At 39.8% G+C, this 26446-nt stretch overlaps 1 protein-coding gene and 1 non-coding gene across 3 annotated transcripts in view; both read right to left on the reverse strand.

The window, feature by feature from the left end:
- Positions 1-26446, reverse strand: part of LAMA4 (laminin subunit alpha 4) — a 99375-nt gene that overhangs the window by 21959 nt on the left and 50970 nt on the right. For both annotated transcript variants that reach the window (XM_066315275.1, XM_066315274.1), the window contains exons 10-23: positions 24853-25020; positions 23912-24105; positions 21855-21971; positions 20149-20297; positions 18184-18325; positions 17062-17158; positions 16170-16286; positions 15368-15553; positions 10295-10434; positions 8921-9094; positions 7749-7891; positions 7257-7419; positions 2649-2782; positions 1273-1444 (exon numbers count right to left, since the gene is read on the reverse strand). In XM_066315275.1, coding sequence (XP_066171372.1) covers positions 1273-1444; positions 2649-2782; positions 7257-7419; positions 7749-7891; positions 8921-9094; positions 10295-10434; positions 15368-15553; positions 16170-16286; positions 17062-17158; positions 18184-18325; positions 20149-20297; positions 21855-21971; positions 23912-24105; positions 24853-25020 — 2096 coding nt within the window. The remainder of the gene's footprint in view (positions 1-1272; positions 1445-2648; positions 2783-7256; positions 7420-7748; positions 7892-8920; positions 9095-10294; positions 10435-15367; positions 15554-16169; positions 16287-17061; positions 17159-18183; positions 18326-20148; positions 20298-21854; positions 21972-23911; positions 24106-24852; positions 25021-26446) is intronic.
- On the reverse strand, positions 6449-6520 carry TRNAG-UCC (transfer RNA glycine (anticodon UCC)). Its single transcript has one exon. It is a non-coding gene; the product is annotated as a tRNA-Gly (tRNA).

Genomic DNA, 26446 nt, shown 5'->3' on the forward strand with positions numbered 1-26446 from the left:
GCAGGCCAAGAACTGCTGTCTTTGACATAAATGAGCCCACCTTCAGAAGTCACTACTTAAAGAAGTAAGAGCAAGTTTTAATCTAGCACTTCTAAATGAAATTGCAGCTTAGATTTGTTCTGAACAACTTAAACTTGAAAATGAAACAAGTATTACATTCAGAATATTTATGAGCTGTCTTTGCAGAATTGAATAATGGACCAGCTTACACAGACTTTCTAAAAGTGCCTGTGGACAGGCATGGTCTTCCACACTGACATCCAGCTTGATTGCAGTTCCCACTGACAAACACAAAGTGCATACATCTCCAAGAAACTTCTATATGCTTTTACTTGGAAGAAAAATAAGTGCTCTGCAGTAAAGGCTCTTAAACTTTTAACAGCAGCTGCTTAGTAAAAACCTCCTAAGAATGAAGGTTAGTGGTAGCACGCTATGCTGCAGAGCAAATTGCTTGCTATGACTCTCCTCTGGAAATTACTCTAAAGGCAAACACTAGAGAGTAGCTCTTTTAATAACTGGATTTTTTCTCTTCTAGATGCTTAAAGCAGTGTTACATGTAGGTGTCTACACAAGTGTCTGTCTGTGGACTGCATCTGCATGCATAAATCTTTTCTGTGGCTCTTCTAGGTTGTAATCCACACAGAACTTGTGAGCTTGATGTGGAAATACCCAAAGATCACCCAAAAAAACCAAAAAAACACCCCTATGTTTGTCTTCAGAGGATATTTTCATGTTTTCAAACACTTACAGAGATTGCATCACTCTCACACTTCAGAAAAGCTCCTGACATTTGGATCAAGACTTTTTATTTAGACTGCTTTCTATTTTCAGTAACTTAAATATTTAACTCTAGTACACCCTGAGGCATAGCTATAAAGGGGCAGCTACCACAAGGTGGCTGCTTTTTGGGATTTACTTCACAAAAATTTCCTGTAGCTTTGATTGAGCATTTACATTTAAATAAAGGTACAACAACTGGGCTTAACTGGAGTCCCTCTTGAAGTATCATCACAAGCATATGACCAGTTTGAAGTCCTGACTGTCTCTGGATAAAAGCAGAATCCAGCTCAGGACCTCAGTTTCCTGAGGCCTTTGCAGAGTAAGTTCCAGTTCCCTCCTAATGTATACATGCACCAGAAAAACACAAAGTGTTTCCTCTTCTCAGAATTTAAATGTGAGGACATAAACATTTTGGATTTTCCAAGATATTCTAGGTACTGCGGAACGTGTAGTGCTAATGGATAAAGGGTACCAGCAGGACTTGGTACTTACCCCATTAACCATCAGCAGGATCAATCCGTTGTCTGTACGTGTTCGAACTTCGATGTCAAATCGAGTCACCTGGCTGAATTTTCCCCTTCTCTCAATGTTTCTGGCCAAGGCATAGCCAGAGCCATCAAAGAAATAGCTCACAGCCCGGCTCTGAGTGAAAGCCAACTTATCTCTATGGGAAAACAAGCATGGAAGGATTAGTTGGCATGTACCCATTTTAATTTAGGGGAACTTAAATGCCTTTACCTACTTTATTGAAATAATCCTCCTGAACTTTTGCTTCTGTCTAGCCATGGGGAGACTGATGATTTCCGTTCAAATTTTTTTTCTGGTAATTTTTTTCCTGAGAAATAATGTGTAGCTTTGAAGGTGGATCTAATGATGATCTCCTTCATCATTATATTGTGCTTTTATCCTGTGCAATATGTAGGAAGATTCTTTGCTCATCCTTGTAAAGTGGCACACAGCACTTCCTCATTATAAGGATACACAGATATTTCTATCAAGAGCTTTCCCAGTTTGTGCAGAAATCCATTTGAATTCTCCAAGAACTTTAGCTGAGCATGGACTCCTGTATGCTCTGTTCTGGAGAGCAGCAGCTTGATTTCTCTGTGGGAATGGTGAGGGAAGCTCATTTTCTCTATCCCAACAGTTCCTACATTTCTTCCCAATGCATGCTGCAACTTACTCTCCTTTTCAGAGGGAGGTTCCACTGTTGCTGCCTGTTGTGTGAGCAAAATGCCTGCTGTGTCTGTGCTAAATGAATGCTGCAGTTGATGTTCTCTTCTACTTCAGGAGCCGCATTTCCCAGTTTGCGAATAGCTTATCTAAGGAATATCTGTTGTGGCTTTGAGTGTATGGCAGGGAGAAAGTTCTGTATAAGCTTTTCTGTCTGGGGGTGGGACTACACTCAAAGTCATCAAGCCCACTAGACCTGACTGGCTGTGGTTGTATTCCTTGGAGCAACATGATTTGAGTCAGGAGCAGTTCTGTCCTAGGCAAGTGGTGGGGTAAGGAGGGAGCCTGGGACAAGCCCCAGCTAATGTGGCAATTTCCTTTACTAAGGCATGAACAAGATTGTGAGACAGCTAGTAGAGACAGTCGAAAAATAATAGAATATGTCATGCTAAAAGGGACTCATAAGAAGTCCAGCTTCCATACATACATATATTTACAAATATTTACATATTTATATATATATTTGTATATATATATAAAATTAAACTTGTTGATGCGATTAGGAGCTAAGAGAGACCAAGTTCCTTCTGAGACAACTCAATACCACCGTCACTTTTTAAGTCTAGAGCAGGAGTGAGCCATCAGGGCCTGCACTTGTAACAAAGGAGCGGCAGGGTGAGGATGGGACTGTCCCCTACCTGGCACAAGGTGGCGATGTGGTGGTGTCGATGTTATAGACGTGCTTGAAATTGTACAGGCTGATCACATCGTCGTTCAGGGTAGCCAGTTCTAGGCAGCCGATGAAGCCAGGTAGGTTTAGGCTAGGAGGGAGCTGTGCAGAGGAAAAGGAAGAGTTAAAAGGGGAAAGATGACACTATTTAGTTGGGTGTTGTGAGAGCATTTGTGCCTGGAATCAGTTTTGCCCTGTGCAATTTGTATTTTCAAAAGAAAGGTTGATACTGCTGTGAATAGTCTTCACAGTCCTTACCATGATACGACCTTTGGGCTGTAAATAAAAAGGGAGCACATAAATGGTCTCACAATGAGACAATTACGCCAGGTAAAGCCACTGCAAACAAAAACTTCTTTTGTAGTTTTGATGAGAGCATGCTCGGAAAAAGAGAAAAAGGCTAAGATTTTACTAATAACAGAGCTTACTCAATGTATTTGAATAACTCAGTAGATATTTCGTATCTAATGCATAGATATCCTTCACAGCCAGAAAAAATAACTCCATACCATAATTAAAGAGAGAGAAATGAGAGAGCTCTTTAAACCCGGGTGACTGGGATTCAAAATCTGCCAGTGGGTAATCCTGAGTAGGTGTTATTTTGAACAGAACATAGAAACTTCTTCTTTTAACAAAGGTCACTGCAAATGTAATTTAAACAGCCACGCTGGTGAGGGGAAAAATAGAAAAGAATAAAGCTAACAGATCTAGGCCATTCTTTTTATATTAAAATATTTTGCCTTGTGGAACAGGTGTGATTACAATAATACCCCTTTTACTTCAGAGTTTGATCACTGTGAGTAGTTTTTCTTTATCTTCTCATTATTTCTGTTTTCTTACGATACAATAGTAATGGTAATACAGCAATGCAAAATATACATAGCTGTAAAAGAAAATTACATTCTTATCTGCTGCACAGCTACATTTGGTAAATGATCATGTTTTCTTTCTTTCCTTTTGTTTCGTCTATTCTTTGGAATTATGTTAAGCATGGGAGTTCTAGTGGTTAAGTGGTGCATTTCATATTTGCAAAGTATGTAACAGGGAAGCAAAAAGCTTTTAACAAATCAGACTCTGTGTTAATAAATAAAAATATGAGGTGCCCTTTTCTGAGGGGAAACGGACCCATATCAAATAATACCATGAATCCTTTTCTTCCTATTTTCCTTTCTACTTTCCTTTGCTCTCTGTTCTTTTTCCTTTGCTCTGCTCTGGAGCAGACCTGGAGGGTTAATTTGCTGGATGACTTTTTGTATGTGCATGTGTGCGTGAAACTGTTATTGCGTCTTCAGTCCTATTCCCAGGCTGTTTGCACCCAGGGCTCAGTAATCCAAAATTCCTGCCATGGCATATATCTAGTAGTCATAACAATGCCAAGCTCAGGAATGTATAAGTGTATTGAGTTACTCTTTCTTTGGTTGTATGTTTTTAGGAGAGCTGCTTGTGAATCAGCATTTGGATCTTTTTAGCACCTGCTACAGTTACTGTAAAGAATTTAGGATTAGTTTTTCTAGGTGTGTTTTTATTCAGCCATGCCATTTTCACAGCCAAGATCATTGATAGCAATTTTTAAATCCCAAAAGAGGAACTTTCTGGGATTTTTTGTATGTTCACAGAAGCAGGTAAATTAGGCGCTATTGTCATGGGTTGAAACACTATCTCTCTGCTAGGACCTTGGAATTCTCTGGAAAGGACAGGGACCTATAGGAGGGGCAGGTTTTGGATTGACGGGAAGTTCTGATCACTCAGAAAACAGAAGGTGACTTTCGGCAATACCCATACAAAAGCTTCTAGGTTGGAGACTTCCCCTTTCTTCCCTGTCCGGCTAGCAGGTAACATGTGGGCGGCTGAGGGGAGCCCGGCGTAGCCCCCGGCTGCCCCCAGGGTGTTGGGGCTGGCCGGGACTCCAGAGCCGCTGTCCCAGAGGAGACAGGGCTGCAGTCCGACAGGGTGTCCGGGATTCCAGAGCCGCTGTCCCAGAGAGGCCGGGCTGCAGTCCCGCAGGGTGTCCAGGATTCCAGAGCCGCTGTCCCAGAGAGGCCGGGCTGCAGTCCCGCAGGGTGTCCAGACTCCAGGAGCAGCTCTCCCAGAGGAGGCAGGCTGCAGTCTCGCAGGGTGTCCCGGTCTCTGGAGCCGCTGTCCCAGAGAGGCCGGGCTGCAGTCCCGCAGGGTGTCCAGACTCCAGGAGCAGCTCTCCCAGAGGAGGCAGGCTGCAGTCCGGCAGGGTGTCCAGACTCCAGGAGCAGCTCTCCCAAAGGAGACAGGGCTGCAGTCCGGCAGGGTGTCCAGACTCCAGGAGCAGCTCTCCCAGAGGAGGCAGGCTGCAGTCCCGCAGGGTGTCCAGACTCCAGGAGCAGCTCTCCCAGAGGAGGCAGGCTGCAGTCCCGCAGGGTGTCCAGACTCCAGGAGCAGCTCTCCCAGAGGAGGCAGGCTGCAGTCCGGCAGGGTGTCCAGACTCCAGGAGCAGCACTCCCAGAGGAGGCAGGCTGCAGTCCGGCAGGGTGTCCAGACTCCAGGAGCAGCTCTCCCAAAGGAGACAGGGCTGCAGTCCGGCAGGGTGTCCAGACTCCAGGAGCAGCACTCCCAGAGGAGGCAGGCTGCAGTCCGGCAGGGCCGGCCGTGTCTGGGGCCGTGGCAGGGATCGGGGCCGGTCATGGCAGGACCGTGTCCCGGGCCCCCCTGGCTGCCGGCACCCCTGGCCCGGGGGAAGGGTCTCCCCCACTCTACGCTGGGCCTTACGGAGCAGCTGCAAGCGGCTCACACCATCAGATGGAGGGATGGAAGACAAGGTATCCATCAGCCTTCTCCCCAGGGACATGGCTTTGGAACATTTGCAGCTGCTGCAGCAAAGATCACCTGACTGCCATAGGCCTGGGCAAGCTTTAACTCTTTCCTGGCACAGATTGAGACTTTAAAACTCTACCCCTTCTTGGAGATGAAAGAAAAGGCCAAACTGGAGACATGTAAAAGGACAATATGAAGATCTCAAAGTTAGTAAAGGAAGAGTGACTTTTAAGTGGTAGAGATGACAAGTTGCCTTGGTTCTAGGCTGAAAATCTCCTATGGATTTTGGTAACAGGATCATCTTTTAAATCGTGGACAATATAAATTGAGGTGATGATTTGTAGATTTGAGCAAAGGTATCTGTGATGAAATGAGTGAATATTTTTTGTGCCTCCATGAGAGGTTGAACAGAGAGAGAGATGAGAAGAAGCCCTCTGCTAGTGAAGAAGACCATCTCTGTTCCCTGAGTTGAAAAAGATAATTTTTTTTTGAAACAGCTCATTTTTAAAAGGTACCACTGCAATTTGTGAAATCCATGGCCCGTAGGTAGTCATGGGAAAAGCTACTGTGATATGGGAAGTTCCACAAATGCAGATTTTCCTGGGTGGGCTGCTTTTGTGTGGAAGTTACCAAAGCACAGGAGTGACTCCTCTCAAAGACTGAATGAAAAACTGTTTTATAAGTGGTACTGACTTAAGGTTCTGAGTTTTGCCTCTTTACATTGTTTGTAGAAAATTAACAGTTTGTAGTGGGAGAAAGGGCTGGTTTTAAAAATTAATTTGCATTTTTCCCCCCTTTTCTTTTTTTCTTCTCTTAGTGTATGTTGATAAAATCTATCTGGTTTTGCTTCTAAGATGAGCCTGTTTTTGCCTTTTTCTCCCCAAATCCTGTCTCTCAGCAAACAAATTTGGCAAATGTGAAACCACCGCCTAAACGGTGGTGTCGCGACTGGGATAAGCAAACCTAAACCCCAGCATAAATTGGTGCGTTGGCCGGGAATCGAACCCGGGTCAACTGCTTGGAAGGCAGCTATGCTCACCACTATACCACCAACGCGTTAGAATCACTTTCACGCCTACTACAGTTAGCTTAAAAATTTAGGATGCTCCGAAGTCTTTCTACGTGCGTTTTTAATTAGCCATGCAATTTTCACAGCCAAGATCACTGATAGCAATTTTTAAATCCCGAAAGAGGAACTGGAAAGTTCACAGAAGCAGGTAAATTAGGCACTAATTCGTTCTGACTATTAGGAACTAGACGGGAAGCTACTGTCTCGCACAAGTCTCCAGACATATTTTGCACAGGCAACTTTTCATGCTGTTATAAGTCTGGATTTAAACCAGTGATAATTTAAATTCAAGCAAATGGTTGTATTGTTAGTTTCCCACAGGATCCTAATAATAACAATACATTACTTTTCATTTTTGTGACATTTGTAAAAGAAATTCCAACTACTAAGACCTCATTAACATTGAAGGGTACTGGTAGCCTGCAAGTTAAGTTGGACTAATAGGTCTTTGTTTATGCATGCTATTTAACAGCTAGCAAACCTTCCCTTTCGTACTTTTTAGGAAAACCTGAACAGCAGCTCACAGAAACCTGATCACTGTACTTGTGTGACAAAATATGCTAGGGAAAACTTCTTTGCCATGGCTAAAACATGGAGTCCTAAGATGATAAATGACCAAATAAGGACTTTTTCTTTATCTATAATTTCTGTGTTTAAATGGAAAGTCCAGCAAGATTAGTTTACACTGTTTAATTTTGAATAGAGAATATTTGTCTGACTAACCTTAAAGCCTGGAGGCACTCCACCAACATAGAAAACAGCATTTTCAGGTTCCAAATCAAGAAGGGAGCCAGGACCAAGAACCTCTCCCTTTTTGATGAATTTTTCTTCAGCTGTGCTGCTAAGACTGGGTACAGTTAAAAACATTTTGCCGTGTCTTCCGATCCTGCAGAAAAGAATTGTAAGAGAAGAGAATTTCATGTTGGCCAGACTTTCAAAAGAACAAACAAACCTCCAACTCCAGAATGGGTTTTATTTCCTTAGAGAAGACTAGTAATTAGGAGGTGAAAAAAGGGAGGGACCACAGACACTGTCTCTTCCTCCCTGTGGCCCCTTGGGTCTTGGCTCTTCAAAAGCTGGAAGAATTTCCGCTTATTTCAGCAGGAGTACAACCAGACACTGAAAATTCCTGATGGGCAGTTCTGACACAGCCTTTTCTGCTTGATTTTTCCTATTAACTGTTTGGTTTTGGGGAAATATGCATTATCACTTTACCTCTCAATTTTGATGATGCTGAAGTAAGAAGGCCAGGTGCTGACTGGCTTGGCATCCAGAGGTATCTCCACGTCTTGGCCCCCCAGATTATAGATGTACACAAGGTTGTCATTTTTAATTGCAAGACCAATGTAGTGTTTTGCCTAAAACACCAATGGAGAGGGATATTAGAAATACAACACTGAAAGAGATTTAATGCAGAACATAAGTAAGGGGTAAGCTTTGATAAACTGAATGACCCCTTTGAATATTACCAAAAGCGATTTAAATAGAAACAAAACCTTCATCCTCTAATTGGTTGCTTTCACCACATAAAACTGTACAGAAAAAAAGTCTCTGATATTTTACTTTATATCTATTTTGACTGAGGTAAATTCAAGGTCGTGAGATCTCTGCTGACCATGAATTAGTCATGTTCAATGGGAAGCTGTTCATCATTATTTAGTGTGCAGTGCCGTGTGCAGTGCCATGTGCAGGAAATAGTCTAAAGCGTTAGTATTATGCTGCAATTAAATATTCTGCCAAGAGGCGTTTCACTTGATTTATACTCTGCAGACATTCTTTTTAGGAATCATCAAAAATGAAAGCTCGCCTCTTTGCCTTCTCAAGTAATAGATTGCCAGAATAATGCCTGGCTTGTGTATTGTGAATTTTTTTTTTCAGAACCACAGTTTAAAGAGCAGTTATTTCAAAGTAGCGTACACAGAGTGTACAACAGCAGCACAAGCCACAGATAAAAAAGTCTACTTATCTTGTGGGCCTGTGACCTCAGAGATTTGGAACTGACACTGTGAGCAGCATAAACTGATTAAAGCGTATCTCACAGAAGCCAGGCAGGTGACATTAACTGCTTCAGAGCACCTTGGTATTGGCAGAGGAGATAGCAAGTGTGGCTTGCAGCAGTGACAATCAAAGCAGTACACTGCCAGGCAGTCAAATTTGCTCTTTAGAGAGAATCCTTCATTGTTTGGGGTGACAAGCCTCAAGGACAGGGGTCTCAGGAACCCTTGCTCTTTGCTTGTCACAAAATCAATGATACTCATAGACCAGACATCTCTAATTTTGAAACATGAAGAAACATGAAGTGAGAAGGAAAATTGAGGGCAAATAAATTTCAAACTGATTTAGTTTTTTTAATATATGCAGAAGAATTAACTGGGTTATTCTCTTACATTTTTATTTCCAAGGTACAAAATGAATCTGTCCGGAGAGGCTGCCAGCTGTGGGTTGTCTTTGTGAAGCTTTATGTACAAGCTCATGGAAGTGAAAGATTTCAGTTCTTCCACGTTGACCTTTGGATTGACTTCAACAGCTGATTGGCCTTCAAACATCATGGAGACTTGGACCTGCAGTTGCAAATGTGCGAAGTGAGACACGTGTTGCTGCCTGGGGTCATTACTTAAGGTAAGTGTGTAACAATACTGAGCCAGCTACCTGGCTTACTGCAAGAGTGGAGTTGGCACCTATGTATTAGCATGGAACACTGTATGTTTGTAACAATCTTTTCTGGAAGACACTGTAGAGAATATGGATGAAGTTATTTTAAGATTAATTAAAGGTCCTAATGAACTCTGCTTAAGCATATTAATAAAGTAAATTACATTTCAGCGGGAGATAGATGTGTGCTTAGTTGAATCAGGCCTACATTACTGTGTATGGCACATAATGAAATTCTTACACAGATATAAAACTTCTGCCCATAATTTATTTCTTTGCTTTGGGAGTAGTATGACCATTTTCTGTTCATTAGTAATCCTGTTATATCACTGAATCTACAGTGATGTTTATGAGATGCTAATAGAATTGTAAAACTGTCCATTTTAGCTCAAATTCTTTCAACATAACTGAAGTAATGGTTTCAAGTTTATACACAGTATACCTGCATCACAAAAAAACATTTTAAAGAACAGTCAAGAACTACACACAAACTGATTTTTCCAAGTTATATTCCAGCACTGTGAACAATAATGCACTGAATTTTTTATTTCTCTGAATGAATTCAAATATACTTGACCTTAGTTTTCTTGTTAGAGAAAAAAACCCTCATTATTTATGTATGGCAATGAAAGTGTTTTTTTTCTCTATTAAATATGTGTGAGCCAAGGATTCTCTTACCCTGCAGAAAATTAATTCAAAAGAAAGAAAGAAAGGAAAAAAAAAAAAAAAGTGCTGTCATCTCAGAAAAGCTTACATTAAATAGCTGTAATTATTACTCATAGTAATTAGCTTCATAGGTAATTTGCCTACAAATTGTAGGTAATTAGGTTTTGTTGTTCTGGCCATCTTGTACATTGTGCCCAAATCTTTATTGTGAACTTGCTACTGCAGTAACAATAGTCTACCATGAATACTATGATAATGTCAAATGCTTGCAAATAGTAACTGTAAAGATTTTAAAGCCCTCCAATGTGCTTTGTTCATCCAGTTTTGGGGAGGTGACAATGTCCAGGTTCGGGCTTCTAGCATAGCCTGAGAAAATGGAGCTTGTAGTAAGAGTTGATTATTAGCAGTAGTAACCAAAAGTCCCAAAAGTCCAAAAGTTTTACCTTGCTTGCTACACTCCTGGTTTGAGCAATTAACTCTCTGATCCGCTGGATGCTGGAAGAAATATTGTTTGCTGGTGCTTTCTGTTCTACTCTGCGCAGTTTGTCCAGGAGTTGAGGGAAAACTTCTGTAAGTTTCTTCACTGCAGTTAGAAGAGAAGAAAAGGGACAGCTTTTTTTTTTTTTTTTTTTTTTTTTTTTTTTTTTTTTTTTTTTTTTTTTTCCTTTGAACGGCTGGTTTTGTATCAGGAATATTCCACCCTATCCTCTAAAGGTTAGCTCACCTGTCTTCTTCTGCTTCCTGACCAAGTTATAATGATGATGTGTGAGACAGTGATTTCAGAAAGGGTAGTGATTTCTAGGAATCTAGTATTGCTAAAGTTTCTGGAAATAAGTTTGAACAAAGGACACTGTGTTTTCTTAGGACTCATAGGTAATACTGTGGTGTGTTACCTCTGTAATACTTTCCTCAAGGAACTCTGCAAACATTAATAGTTTTAACCTTTCAATCTTTCTTCAGGACAAATGAATGTTAAACTTCATTTTACAGCTACCGCAAGTGGAGCAGAAAGATTATTTGTTCAGCATCTCACTGGATATCTGTGGTTGACCTGGGAACTGCATCTGAGAGTTATGAGCTCATGAGCTCTTCAAATTCACTGTAGGGGAGATGTATGGGCTGTTTTCCTCAGCGTTCAGCAATGCATGTCTCCCAGAGGTCATCATCCAGATAGCAGCAGGAGCTGCACAGGAGATGTGTTTGCTTGTGGCTCACAGTCCACTCTCATGACAGAAGCCCTGCCAATTTCATGCTGTGGTGACAGGCCTATGGTGTACAACAATAGAAAGCCTTAGATTATGATGTGCACCTAAACAGTGCTTGGTACCTGCCCCAGCCTTTGTGATTTGTAACCTTTTTTAGTTTTCCTGCCTGCATCTGCCAGGGGTCATGAATTAGAGTCCTGGGCCTTTGGTCTTTCACTGATGTGTCTTCTGGTAGTACATGTGCAGATGTCATTGGGGAGATGCAGGAGCTCTGCAAAGTGAGAGAAGTCTTTTCCCAGGAAGATAAGCAGAAAAATTATCAAGAAGGAAAAGTAACTGCCCTTAATTATAATCCAATTTCATCACATCAGATTCCAATGACATGCTGCCCTTTGAAGGATATTTACACATCACATAATTTTTCATCTTTAATTAAATGTAGGTACAAGTAGCTGAGTATAATGAATTGAAATTTTAGCTTCAAGCTACGTGCATATAAGAAAGATCCAGCATTCAGAGTTAATTTTAATGACATGGATTCACTGCAAATGCTCAGACCAGATTTGTAGGGTTTAAAGTTTTATTTTAGGGGTTGTCAATTTACATCCACCTGCTCTTGTGTGCTTCCTGTCATATTTTTACCTTTGTCTGAGACTCATAGAAGGGCTTGGATTGGAAGGGACCTTAAAGATCAACTATTTCCAACACCCCTGCTATGGGCAGGGGACACGCTGCACTGGAACATCTTGCTGAGAGCCCCATCCAAGACCCCAATGGTCTTGAACATTTCTGGATGAAGACTGCAGAGAGGCAAGTAAAGGGGCCAATCATCAGATATAGGAGACTGTATGGAGAATGAGGGAGGAGGAGCAGACTCCAATCACTTTTCTGCACTGAATAAGCCTCAGCCTCATTTGTATCAACCCAGAGTATGAGAAGACTCCATGGAGTTCTACAAGTCTGCTTGTTTTTTGATAGAGTGAAAAAATCTGTATTTGCCAGTCCTGTCCTGTCTCTGCTTGACTGTTTTCATTTGTATTTTACTTTCCAAGTTCAGGAGTGGGCCATATAGAACTTTTTAGACCCTCCAGTTTTTCCCATTTAGTCCTGGAAGGCCTTATGTAGTGGGAGTTAGTAATCAGCTGATTTATATAAAGCTTACTGTATATTAAAATATCATGATTTTCATGAATTCTCAAAGAATTATAGTAAATTTTGGGTAAAATGGTGATGCCAGAATGTGTTAAATTTTCTACTTAAAAACCCTAACAAAACCCAAATCAACTTACAGAAAGTTTTCTTTACCTTTTTCCATTTTTAAGGCTAAGATACTAAAATATCAGAAAATGATTTAGCAAATTACAGCCCCTTTAAAAAAATAATCTACAGCTGAATTGTAATTGTGTTTGATTCAATATCTTAAAACCTGGGTTTTCTGTTTGAAATTTGATGTATTAAACTTGAAATGCTACTATAACCTGAAAACGCAGAACTAACATCTGTAAATACTAGTACTATTTAGAAATCTCAATATAAATCTCTTCCTCTTGGCCTTTATAATGGCATTCTTCAGCACAGAAGAACATTGGTTCTGATTTTTGTCTTTGGGATGAAGGCGAGAGTGGAAAAGAAAATTAGTCCTACCCAGTGATAAAACACAAAAAAGAACAGAAGGGATACTATCAAGGAGGAAATACTCTGATTATAACCTTCCAGACACTTTCCCCTTTCATGTTTTCTTTTCCAAATTGTCTGCCACCCTCTCTGCTGAAGGCCACCAGTTCCCTGCACAATGGCAACAGGGACTATTCTCAGACAAACTGCACAGCCAAGACATGCTCTCATCCTTCCAAACACCAAGTGCAAGCTTTATTCAAGGGCAATGCAGACATGCCAGCTTAGAGGCTTCAGTTGCTCTGGTAGTGTTATTGGCATGAAGATCAGGTGTTTTGGTGTTCCAGGCATCTGTCTGAACATTTGTTGTGACTTTCCTTTAGATTTTGATGGACATTCCTCTTGTCAGATCAACCTCTCCTGGCAGAATACACAGCTGATTGGAGAACGCTCCATCATGCCTGGCATGTCTACATCTGTCTTCCTGGACTGTGAATCACAATCACATCTGTCTGGAGCACTACCCATGCCAGCCTCCTGTGTAGCACTGATCTCTCTTCTGAAATTATTATCCAGCTATTTCCACCTGATCTTTCTGGCAAAAACACCTCATTATACCTTTAAACAAACAAATCAAATACCTTCAGAACAAAAAATTTACTAGGGCACACTTTGCTGTGGGTTGCATATTAGCATCTCTCCAATTGTTAATTTGTGGTCAGCAGACCCTCCAGGAGCTTGGATATGAACAAGTATTTTCAAGGTGACTCCCTACCTGCAAACCCACCATCACAGAGAAGACATTTTTTCCAGACATGTCACATAGGACCTGTTCTTTTTCCCTTTTGGGAACACAACCAAGGGAGAGCTAGGCCTTTTAAACTCTGGTCACTCTTATAGAGCACCTCAAATGCTGCTGGAAATATTTCCTCCAGTACAAGAGCTAGTATGAGTGTATTTTTTTGAATCCCGAATGTCTTCTGGCATTTTGAGCATGAAGAGCCAAATGCAGTCTGTGTTGCTGCTCTACCTACTAAGCTGGTGTGGGAAAATGTTAAATGTAAATCAAGTGTAAAGGTGAATAAAACCAGAAACCTTCATGTGGAAGCTACAGCACACTGTTTCTCTTGGATGTTTTTCATAATACTGTTCCCTCCTGGGAGGCCAATCATATCCACATTTGCATTATTTTACATATCAATTAGACTTCATAGCCTAAACTGTTCTCTGTGGTGATCAAAACCATTTTACAGCAATGCAATCCAATCCAAGTGCTGTTATATTAACTGCACTCTTACGGAGCTCTGTGCAGTGACTAGCAGTGAGCTTACCCATTCCCAGAGGGAGACGTTCACTGTTCCCTTTTGATGAAAAGCTCAGAGAAATCAGAGTTTCCTCCAGTTCTGGAGCTATAAATTGGGATATTGAATAGCACTGAATTTCTTCTTATGAAGGGAACCACTTCTGTACCAGTTCTTGGGAACACTCACTTAACCAAAGATACTAGGGGTAAGGGTCTTATTGATCACGGAATTCTGAAAATAACATGACTCTTGGGATTCCCCAGCTGAGAGGGAAGACTGTGACTTTGGAACACTAGAAGCAATGTTGAGTTTGGTGCTCATACCACCATTTGCAGTTAAATGGCACTTGAGTTGCAAACTTCCTGACAGAAGGAGAAGGGATTTAGGGTAGTAGATCTGAGATTCAGGCTTTCTGGGAACAGAGTCAATGAAATGACGGACTTCCTCTGGGGCACTTTTAGGAAGCAAGACATCACTAAACAGGTCTGCAGGTGATGGTATCATCAAACGTGTGAAGGAAATTACTAGTTCTGGATTTCCAACCTCCCTAGCCATAAATATCTTAGGATTTAGGGAGCCTCCTGAGCAGACTCAAAAATACATGAAACAATAAAAAGTGGTGCTGTAATCAACTTTTTATTCCAAATATTTTCATTTCTAGATTGAGTATTTTCTTCCCCAATTGTTCTTTTCCTTCTTTCTACAGTCATTTCATTTCAGCTTCATCTTCACGTCTCTTTTTCTACTCTTGCCTAGTATCTTCATTTCAATTTTGTAGCCTGCCTTAGCTTTTCTTTGTCTTTTTATTGCTTTAAATTTTTCATCAAAAGTTCTCCAATGTTTCCAGTGTTTCCAATAATAAAAGTGGAATTAATGTGATGTTTACAAGCTTCTCCAGAAATCACCCTGTTTAAATATTTAATTTCCTTCTTTATCCTCTTTGACCCCTTTGTTTAGACTACAAGCTCATCAAGTGAGGCACCATTTCTTCTCCATATTTGCACTCCTGAGGACAAAAGGGCTCTGTTTTCAAATGCCTCTCAATGTTAAAAAACAAACAAACAAACAAACACCCCTAAATCACCAACCATAATAGCAAGAAGTGTTTAAACAGGCCCTTTACCATTCAGTGTGACCTTGATATCCTGATAAAAATGAATTAGAAGTCTTCAGCACCTAAGTGTTTAAATAATTTTTGGGAGTTCCTGAGTATCTAATGTTTTTAAAATACAGGCAAGACCTAGACAACTGCTAATTTTTGAAAATTTTCATGGAGGTGAAATGTTAGATTATATGTGATGAATATGCAACCTAAACAATTCACACAACATGTTATTGCAATGATTCCCTGATTTTTTAACACTGAGGAATGGAAAGCTTCAAGTCAGCATACCTGCATCCCCAGCTGAATGCACAGCACTGTCATATGCCTCTGAATTGTGCTGGAAGTCTTGCAGGTTTTGGGACCACAACCTCACGTTCTCATCCATGGGGGTTGTAGCCTGAGTTACTGTTGTGGTGGCACTCACAGCCTCTGCAGTCTTCAGCTGGGCTTGCTCCAAACGCTCTCTGGCCTCCGCTACAGAATAAATAGGGAATGATAGGAAATGAGCTCTTTCAAATATTCAAGGGTGTTGTGTCCCCTCCCTCCTCACTCTCTGTCTTTCCCCTCCCTTTTCTCTTCATCCCTCCAGTTTATATACACTGAGCATGATGTCACATGGAAGGGAATATTCTTTTGGTCTGCTGGGGTCAGCTGTCCTGGCTGTGCTCCTTCTTAGCTTCCTGTGCATCCCCAGTCTCCTCACCAGTGTGGCAGTAAGAAGAGCAGGAAAGGCCTTGGCTCTGTGTAAGCCCTGCTCAGCAGTAACAGAAACATCTCTGTGTTATCAACTCTGTGTTCAACACATTTCCAAAACACAGCCCCATCCTAGCCACTGTGAAGAAAATTAACTCTACCACAGCTGAGACCAGCCCAAAGCTCAAGAAGAAGGTTAATAATTTCAGTGACAAAACATTTAATTTTACTATGACAATGTTAAAGCTGGATATTTGACATCTAGGTCTAGTAGTTTCAGTCAAACTCTTTTAAGTGTCCACAGTGCTGAACTCTTAGTAGCAACTTCTCATCCATATTCAAAGACAAAAACATGCTCTTGAATGTATGAAGAAGAAGACAAGGTTCCTCCTCCAACCTGTCTCTGCTGACTGCATTTTTGCGATGGCTCTCATCAGCTGGCTCCGCAGGGCGCTCATTCTGGCAAAAGTGCCATTGACTTGCCAGCTGGTGTCTGCGATGGTGTAACCACTGCCTGGGGGGAGAAAAGGGAATGCACAGCTGAGGGGATCCAAAGTGGCATCCAAAAAGGTAAATTCAGCCCTGGGGGGGTGTGTCATTAGACATTTAATATACCATGGACAGTATACCATGGCCTCTTTTAATTTAGGACATACTTGCACTCTTGACTTTACATGATCTAAAGGAGGAAACATCCCTGCAGCACCCCTGCTGCCACAAGGTGTCTTCCAGAAATGTGGAGAGCCGTGTTTCAGTCAGTACTCTTTCTCCTTGCTTTACCAGAAATGCTGAGAATAGCTGCAACTGGTACACAGGAATAGTTTTAAAGGACTCAAAAGGTCCTGAAAAATTTAAAAGGTAATTCTGTAATTCTAGATCTTTCTTTCATTTAAAATGAGGAAAGGCCAAACTGCTTCAAAATTTATTATTACCCTCCACTGGTGAAATTCAGCTTTCTGAACATCTAAGCTGATGTGATTTGATTTTAATTGAACTACTTAATTGAGTATATTTACCAGTGAACAACAATTTGCAGGGTCACATATTAAAACGGTAGTTGTATCTGAAATGGACTTTTTGTGAATGCAATAAACTATCAGTATCTACTAGGATGACAAAGCATGATCTACTCAGACTGTGCCCGTGGCCATTTCAATTACTTTGTGTGGTAAATTCAATCAATAACATTCTGTTACAGCAGTAGTTCTGCTTAGTGATGTGCTTCTGAAATTTATTTTAATGTGCATGGCTATAAGCTGGTTGGAGAAATAGAAAGGATGTATATTTACTGTCATGTGCTGTCCGTTGTAGCTGCATGGCTCGGATGAGAAGTTCTTCACTTTTACCTTTGTGGTAAATGACCTGAGTATCAATTCCAACTGCAGCCTACAAGCATGTTCCAAAAAAGAGAGTCAGAATAATCCTTATCAAATATTCCACTTTATTGTGTTTAATTGTGGGCAATATTTTATCTGCATGTAAATGCAATTGCAAAATCACTGCAGTTTCATTTGCTTTAACATTTAAGACTGGCAGTTGGATTGGAAAAAAGTCTGAAATGCAAAATTTTCTGTTTAAGAAAAGTTTAGAGAAATGTACAGTTTTCCAAACAACACTACTGAGTAACAAAGACGGAGAAAATCTTCTTAATTTATCAGCTTCATGTTATTTAGGCATTGTGACTGTTCATTTCTACTGTCATCTCAGACAGGTGTTGAATGCTTTCATCATGGGGAATGGAGAGCTGCCTTGCAGTCTACAGCAGTGTGCTAGAAACAGAGGCCTGGCCTTGAAACCCCTCATCTCTCTGGGGGTCAGACCCCTTTAATATACCCAAATCCTCTTGCTATCTCACTAATACATTGCTGGTAAATATCGTGTATACAAATTGGTAACTATAGGCATCCAAAAATGCATGTAAAATATTTTTGAACAGTAAGGCCAGAGACAAAATTAGCATCCTACTCTGTACATTAGGTGAATGAGGAGGCCTTGTCCCATTTCAGCCTGATTTTCTATGAGGCTCAGTGATGTCTTGACCACATTTCCTGCCACATGGCACTGAGTGGAGTAGGAGGACTCAAGCACTAAATGCCAGCTCAGGTTCCTACAGGAGGAGGGAGTTGTCTGTAATTTCACAGAAATGTCTCAATGTGAGTGGCAGCACAGAGCAGCATCGCCCTATGGGGTAGGGACAGAAGAACTTGTGCCTTTTCAAATACCAGGAGACTTCAGACTGGAAGAATAATTAACTACATGGGATTTAATTCAGGAAATAATAAAGGCAAAAATAGATGCAGTGAGAAGTTCGATGCTGCCAGTTAAGCTAAATTTGTTGTTTCTTTAGACTTAGGTGCCTGAACTCCCTGAAGCATTGTGAAGTAAAAGCTGGTATTATGAAAATTACTTACATCCTTGACCCGGTTTGTTGTGTTCAGTGCCAACAATGCAACTTTATTGGCTTCTTCAATATAACCAGCAATGTTTTCATACACATTTGAAGCATTGATTGCCCTTTGTACCAAACCATTTGAGTCAACACCATACAAATTCCTGTTAAAAGAGAGTAAAAGGTGAAAGAAACCAAACTGAATCAATATAGTTTCTGAATGTGCTTGGCCTAACTTGGTATTCTCTTCATTGTGTTTGACCAATCTGGCTTTTACCTTTTTTTTAAAATCTAGATCAGATATTCAATAAATTAATAGAATAACAAGTCTATCAGTAATCCTTCTTTAGCAATAATTCCTATCCAAGAATGGAAAGACCAGGATAACTGTGTCACTGTCCTGTTGTATTTTCCAAAAGTAAGTGGGAAAAGGGGGAGAATCAGATGCAGAACTACTCCTAGTCATGAAAATTTGAAGAAAGATTTAAAAACTGAAAGAAACCTTTGATGGCATGGTTTTGATCTGTGTATTAGGTGATAACTGGTCTTCAGGGGAGATTTCAAACAGAAGATAGTTCAGACCTCAACATTCATCTGTTTACTGTTTTTTAATGTTCTGGTGAAAAGTAGGTTTCAAAGTATATTTAGAAATATGTTCTAAATATAGATGTATTTGCACATGTGTGCATTCACTTCAAAGTGCTTGCACACTGAGAGATTATTAAATTTCCAGATTCAGCATTACTGCAAGAATTTTCTACTAAATTCCCTTAAGGCAAAACAATAAACTCTATCAAATAAAAGCCTAACAGGCTAATAAAGCTAAACTATAAAACCAAGATGTTTTGAAGCCAGGCTAAATGTTTTAAAAGATTAAAATTTCACTGCAGGACAATCTTCTCAACATATAATAGAGTCAGGATTGTTCCATCTGGGTATCCTGTAATTACTTTTGTTTGCTTTTTGTGAAATTCCTAATGTGTTGGACTTGGTAATAATTTTTAAATTATTTTGGTAAGGGAGGAAGGCTAGCCATATGGGGTATTTTCTTTCAAGTTAGTCTGCTGTCCCCAGTTAGTTGATGTCAGACTGAGTGTATTTGGTTTTTATGTTTCTGTCATTTGTGTGTCATTATAAAACAGTTTCAGATGTCAGCTTTATACAATTGCATAAAAGAAATCCATCTGTTATTTTTTTTTCTCTATTTTAATCTCCTATCTAGGGCATGTGGATATTAAGAAACAACTGGTATTTAGACAATATACTCGAAGAGTGTTGTAAGCTTATCTTCTAAAAGCATATGCCCATGATATTGCTGAAGGTAAAATTTGGTGACATATTTTATTAAGAATACATTTACAGCCATGTTTTTTCCATGGGTAGTCCCATTTGCAAATAAAATCATTAAATCTATCTAGAAGTTATTTTTTAGTAAATTGGTGCAATGTTGATGCATTCAGTATCTTCCAGCAAAATAGAAAGGCTTACAATAAGATTTTGATGCTACTGTGAGCCAGTTTCATTGGGACACAACCTACTGAGCATCAGGACTGCTCCATCTGTAAAACTCTTCTTGGAATAAAATTATATCAAAGCTTATCTTGTGCCTTGTAATGCTAAACATTTTTTTTAGGGTACATGAACTTACTGACATGAGAAGTTTCTGCAGACCCCATTTAATCTTGTCTGTATTATTTCACTTTTCACTAATCCACCTTTCCTATTCTTTTATGATAGGAAGAAGAGAACATGCCCAATTAGGTTAGAGAGAATGTCATGCAAGACATATATTTATTTTTAAAAAAAGTTTCATAGGTTTTGCCAAGCTCAACTTCAGCTGTTCTGTGGACCGTGACAAGTCCTTCTACACATGACTTAACACTGATTTGTTTAGTGCCTATTTATTGTCACTGTGCTTCTGCTTGTCTTTTCAGCTATTCAGTAAGTGGCACTTGTATGAAAAGAGTCTGCTGAAGTTAAATTTTACCCGTCCAGCTCATCAGCAAGTCTTCTTAGGTTGTGTGCATGTTGCCTAGCCTTTTCTACCAAATCATCATCAAACAGAGACAGGTTGGCTGTTTTTTCTTGCAGTTCTTTTTTTGCTCCATCTATTTCTGCGTAGAACCCTGACGCATTCTGAACAAAACAGAGAAGGAAGGAAAGAAGATGAAAACTGCAAAAAAATTAACTCTGTATTTTGGTTATTATGTTTTATTTTACCCTTTATGTTATTATAATGTTCCTTTATTTCTGTTATAGTTGTTTTATTTTACATTTTGAATGCCAGTATGGAGACAAATGCAGGAGATGAACAGCAACAAAAATTCCATAAATTACTTAAGAAGGCATTGGAGAGGGATGCATAAAATAAAAAAGAAAGCTGGTAAAAATGTTACTATATGTCTTGTATGATTGCTCCAGAATTGTGCCAAATGACAAGTCTGTCAGAGTGAAGTCTCCTTTCTGCCTCCTGGTACAGAGAGGTTCCTCATGCTAAGACATCTTGGATCTGTCTAATTTGTAAATCAGTCCACCTAAATACTTCCTATGTGTGGATAGGCAAGGGGAAGCAGTTGGCCTTAGCCGGGTTTCTTCCTTATATGAAGTACTTATGGAAAGACCAAATGGCCAGTATTTCCCTTCTTTCAGTGCACAAGCTTGCTGAGTGTTTGAAGACTATAAATGTATTTCAAAATACATGAAAAAGGATGAAACTGAGAGAGGGAAAAAGGATGAATGAGTGGAATGTGAAAATATTTGTTGCTGATGAGGATAGACAATGTCTGTTGGTTGCATAGTACTTCTTTCCCTTCGTTCCCCAGTGTTAACATCATCTGTGGGGAACCCAAAATGATAAACTACAGCTGCGCTTTTTTTTTTTTTTTTTTTTTTCCCCACAAAACACCAGGGAAAAACCCCAACCTGCTGCATGAACATAGGGATGGTTACAAAGTAAACTGTCTTTCTGTTTTCTCAAATTACTTTTTCAAAGAAAAATTAAGGACTTTGATATTTGCTTTTTTGTAAAGAAGAGGGCAACTGTGACCAGAATGAATGCTTGCGGAAAATTCTATTTTTTCTTCAATTATTTCAAAGTTTTCAAATAAATCATGAAGAAAGAAAGCAGCTTTGCTAAATATTTTAGTAAGCAAATTCCCAGTCTTGTTTTCTTCATCTTTTCATAAAAAAACCAAACCTCTAAAATTTTCCTTCAGCACCATGTCTTATTCAAAGCACTGGATAGTAGTCTACAGTTCCAGGGAAGGATTTATTTATGAAAATCTGGTTATATACGTTTGACACAGTGCCTGGTTTTAATGCCAATATCTGGGATCTTTAGTGTTCTTTCATGTTCACTCATAGGCACTAGGACAGGAATTTAGCATAAAATACAGTTTTTTATCAGAATATCTTTTGGCAGCTGCTTGAAATGAAATAATTGAGAACAGTACAGCAAAATCTTTCATTACGCTTTGCCTACAGTAACATGTCCTTATACTAGAATTATGGTTTTTTTAGGCAGTAAATTGTAATAACAGAGCTTTTCATCCAAGAAATCCATCTACTTTTCTAGCAAATATTAACCAGTATTTCACTGAAGCAATATAAAGGAGAATTTTTCCATTAGTGATCTAAACATATGACTTCAAAAAATTAGGCTGCATCATTTAAACAAGCCACCGAGGCACCTACCTTTATTACTTCACTCAACTCAGAATTGACCTTTTGTGGTCCTTCCAAAATAGTTGTGGCACGGAGCAGAATGCTATTCACTTCATCCATTTGCTCTTTTATCTTCTCATGCTGTTTCTAAAAAGAAAGCTCAAAATATGAATCACATCCAATACCATTTGCGCTTTGATAAAATACAGCTTTAACCATTTTTGTTAAATGTGCTAAAGTTAATTAAAAGATAGCAGTGAATTAAATAGATTTAGACATATCTGAAGTCTGATTTTCCAAGACATGTCTAATTGCTACATATTATGATGTGGATTACTTTTTGTTTGGGTTTTTCTTGTGAAAGAAATGTTGGATGATTAAAAAATTAATTTCATTTTATATTACAGCCTAAAAAGCTATTGGAATGAAGCATTAGTCAGTGCACAGCAGAGACAAATTAAACATGGATTTTTCGTAGTCACCTGATGACTACTTTTTCTAGAGTGTTTTTTAAATCTACAGTACAGAGATCTCTTTCCCTTGTCTGTAGTAAAGCCCATGTGAACAATCCTTTTTCTACAGCATCTGCCCCCATTGTGAGGAATAATGGAGATCCAAATGGTTAAAAACAGTTAACAAATGAAACTACACACTTCAGGCTTTGCTTCATAACTGTGAGACAAGCTGCAGCTTGGCACTGTAATTATGAAACAATGGAAGAACAGATGAGGCTTTGTACTTAAGGATCTCAAGCTCTTGTGAAATGATTCCCTGGAGGAGCATGCCTGATTTCTCTATTGAATTCTTACACTTTCCGTATCAACATGAACTTCTAGCACTGCAAAATTCAAGAATTCAAAACTCAGCCACTGATGCTATGCAACCCAGAGGCTGGCCTGAATTTGTGGGATCATTCTTCAAATCACAAAATTGCTCGCTAATGCCCTCTCCTCCAGAATCAAAAAAAAAAAAAAAAAAAAAAAAAAAAAAAAAAAAAAAAAAAAAAAAAAAAAAAATCAGCTATTGAAAGGAAAAGGTCTTCCTTTGAATGGCCCCAAATTGTTTTCTTTGTAGTCTTTCTCCTTGGTGAAATAATAAATGAGAAGTTTTAGGTGGGATATTCTGGTTTTGCATTCCTTAAAAGAAATTGATGAAAACAGGGAAAGAGTCACCGAACTGCTGTTAAGGGAATAAATAGTTTCTTTTGTTTGGCTGATAGGTTGTGTATTTTTCTGGAACATGAAACATGAAAATTCTGTTCTCTCATCAGCCACGTGGGATTTGAACCTAATGCCACCGCTTACAGGCAGAGGTGCCCCACTTCCAGGCTGCAGGAGACAGGTCACCTGTGAGCTCTTCTCCAGGTGGTTACTTTGTTCAAAACCCTGAAACTGTTCCTTTGGACAGGACACAGGGGAAAACTGTTGCAGCCTTATACCTAATCTATCAAGTTCACCTAGCAAGTAGGAAACCAAATTTCAAGGTACCTATTGTGGAGCAGTTAGACAATGGATTTGTGCTTGAAGATTCAAGTCTACTCCCCCTGAAAAAATGGAGATACATTTTGTTCGAAGTGGTTCAGAGGAAGTTTGGATCAGATAGTATGAAGGTGTTCAGCCCAGGGCACAAATGCAGTGCTGAGCCTTTATAAGTGTATTCTCAGAATAGAATTAATTTTGTGAACATGAGGCCATTCCACATTATAAGTCAGGACAAAATTGTATGAAATGATCCCACCACAATATTTACAGCAGCCATGCTACATGAAATTTCAAGCTTCTTGTGTTTTACTGTAATGTGCCTTTCTAGCCTAGAACATAAGTATCCTTCTCTTCCTCGGTCTGATGAGGCATGACATGCCAAAACTTCTCATTTATTGTCACTCCACTAATAGATAATAGTGCCTTGCACTTCCACAAGTTGTTTCTTAGAACTGAAGAGTCAAACTCATCCTGTTGAGTGGTCCAAGAAATTCTTTTTTGGTGTGGTGATTCCTGAACCTAAATTGTTTGCAATCTACTGTTTTAAGCAGTGGCAGAGATGGAGTGTTCACAGCTAACACTTATGATAAATGTAGTGCACAGTACCTCCTGCCTTTGGAGCCTGGCTGTGTTTTCCCTATTTATATCCTCTGTCTGTATAACATAGTCAAGCGCCTTGTCTAATGCCTCCTCCAGGTCTGACAGCTTCACGTCCTGTTCGCTGAGCTGCTCCAGCACATCAGTTACCAGGGATCTGGTGTCATTGTACTTCTCATGAAATGCTTCAATTTGCTGTAGCACTGGGAGAAAAATAAGAGGCAAATAAATCCAAAGCTCAGATTTCTGGCAAAACTAACCTATACAGCAATTTCTTTGCTGTTACTCAGGAGACAGTAAAACACATTTTGTAAAGCTCACATAAGGGATCATATACCTAGATTTTAATTTTCCCTCCTCTTTTTAGAAGGAAAGATATATCTCATTTTATTATTTCATTTTAATCCTATTAATTCCCCCTCTGAAACATATTTTATTAAAAGAAGCTAGGTCTGTCTTTTGCTGCTTTTCATTTGTTTTTCATTGTTAAACCTAGGCAGCCTGTTCTGGAGAAGGCCGTCTTTATGCCTCATGCTCTGACTCATGTCCACTAAGCTGTGAGAATTAGGCTGCCACTCTTTGCCACGCCAGCAGTTTTTCCCTCTCTGCTGGTATTTGCTGTCACCATAGCTGAGCTGGCAGGGTGGAAGATGTTCACATGAGCAATTCCAGCTCTGCCATGAACCTTCCCAAGCAGCTATTGCTGAAGTGCTGCAGTGCACAGGCATACACAGACACACAGACCTTTTTCTCCCCATTCTGCTGTAAGGAGCATTAAGCACCAGCAGGGAATAGGGGCAGGAATTTGGGAGCATCTCCAGCACAGCAGCTGGTGCTTGCCAAGTGCCTGCTGGTCCTCCCCAGGGCCTCAGCAGTACAGCCAGAGCTGCCCAGCACCTGCCAGCTTAGCATCAGCACGTGGCTGAAAGGAAAACTGCCTTAAAACTCACACTCCTCTGCTGCATTTTCCTCCTCATCTGCAAGTTGCCTCTGATTAGTGAAAGGCTTTCGATGTTTGATCTCCTTCAGCATCTCCTCAGCCACATTCCGCTTCTGGGAAATTTCTTCAGGGCTCAGCTCTTGTTGAATTGCATAGTACTTCGACTTGCTGCTGATTTCTAGGGGGAAATAGGAACAGATGGTCGATTCAGTATGACTACAGAGAAATTAAATACCATGGACTACTTTTACTTTTGTGAATTGTGACGATACTGAGAGCAAAAGAAAGTTTTAATTATCTTCATCTCTATAGTAGATAATTATTACATTTAGTCCAGTCTTAAAATTAAACCTGGAAATAAATCCCATTTTCTGTCATATGGGGGTCTCATCAGAAGAGGATGGGATTAAGCAGACGTGGGTTGTGTGCATTATTTGGCTTGACATTTCTTATAGGCTGAGAAAATAATTTTATTTTGGGTTCTGTGGCATGTGTCATGCTGGGGCTTTCATCTAAGATCATGGTTTTTAAGTGCTGCTTATAAAAAATTTATAAAATAATAACAATGCTAAGGAGACTGAAGTAACCTCATTTTCCATCTGCAGAACTTTGAGGCACCCTAAGGAGGTAACATATGGCTTCTGGGCTGATGCTGCCTAGCTGGTTTGGAGATAGATATTATTTCAATGTTTTGGTCTCAGTTCAAAAAACATTGCTGTATCCCTGCAGCTGAAATTGAGTTTACCTATTCCCAGTGTAATCATTACAAAGTTTACACATTTCTAACTCCCTGGCCTTGAATACCAATCACCTCCTCTTTTATGGCCTGTGATGTGTGTGCCTTTGGCTAGCACATGTCATTAGCTTTGTGGATAACCAAAGCTGGCAAAACCAGCCTTATTGTTCTGGAAGACTTTTATAAAAAATAGATACGTAATTGTGGCACCACTGATTTTGGCAGAGTGTCTGAATGCCTGCTCTTGCTGAGCCCTGAGCTCATTAGTGAAGCTGTAAAGGCTCATATTGAGCAGTAACTGATGACAACCAGGGCTCCATGGATTTCTTTTTCCTTGTGCTGGCACATGTGTGTGTGCACATGGGTGATGCCTCTGTAGAAGAACAGTTTTGAGCACGGTGGAAGTAATTTTCACCTACTTGTTTCCAACTGTTTTAATTCTATTCACAGCCATGGACATTGTTTCTTCTAGAACAGATTAACATGATTGTGCTATTTTGTGCCAAATTAGATGCAAAATCTGCCTTATGTGGTTCCTGTCCTGCTCCAAAACAATTAATGATACACAAGCATGATCCACAGACATCAACCATTATTGTTAGTGATGTACAGTGAGGCTTGTGCTGATACTTTCACTCAATAATTGTAGAAATAAAATGTGATGAATGGCCAGATAGTCAGTGGGTTTTTAGCATCAGAGATGTAAAAAGACAATACAAATATAACATACTATATGGTCTTTGCCTGCCTCTTTTGTGTGATTGGACATATTAACCATGTTTTCTGAAAGAAAGTAATGAAGCACCCGTGGAGGTAAGGATAAGTAAGGATAAAAGTTGATATGCAACCACTTTGCCATTGGAAAAAT

This window comes from Sylvia atricapilla, chromosome 3, assembly GCF_009819655.1.
Source record: "Sylvia atricapilla isolate bSylAtr1 chromosome 3, bSylAtr1.pri, whole genome shotgun sequence".
NCBI lineage: Eukaryota > Metazoa > Chordata > Aves > Passeriformes > Sylviidae > Sylvia > Sylvia atricapilla.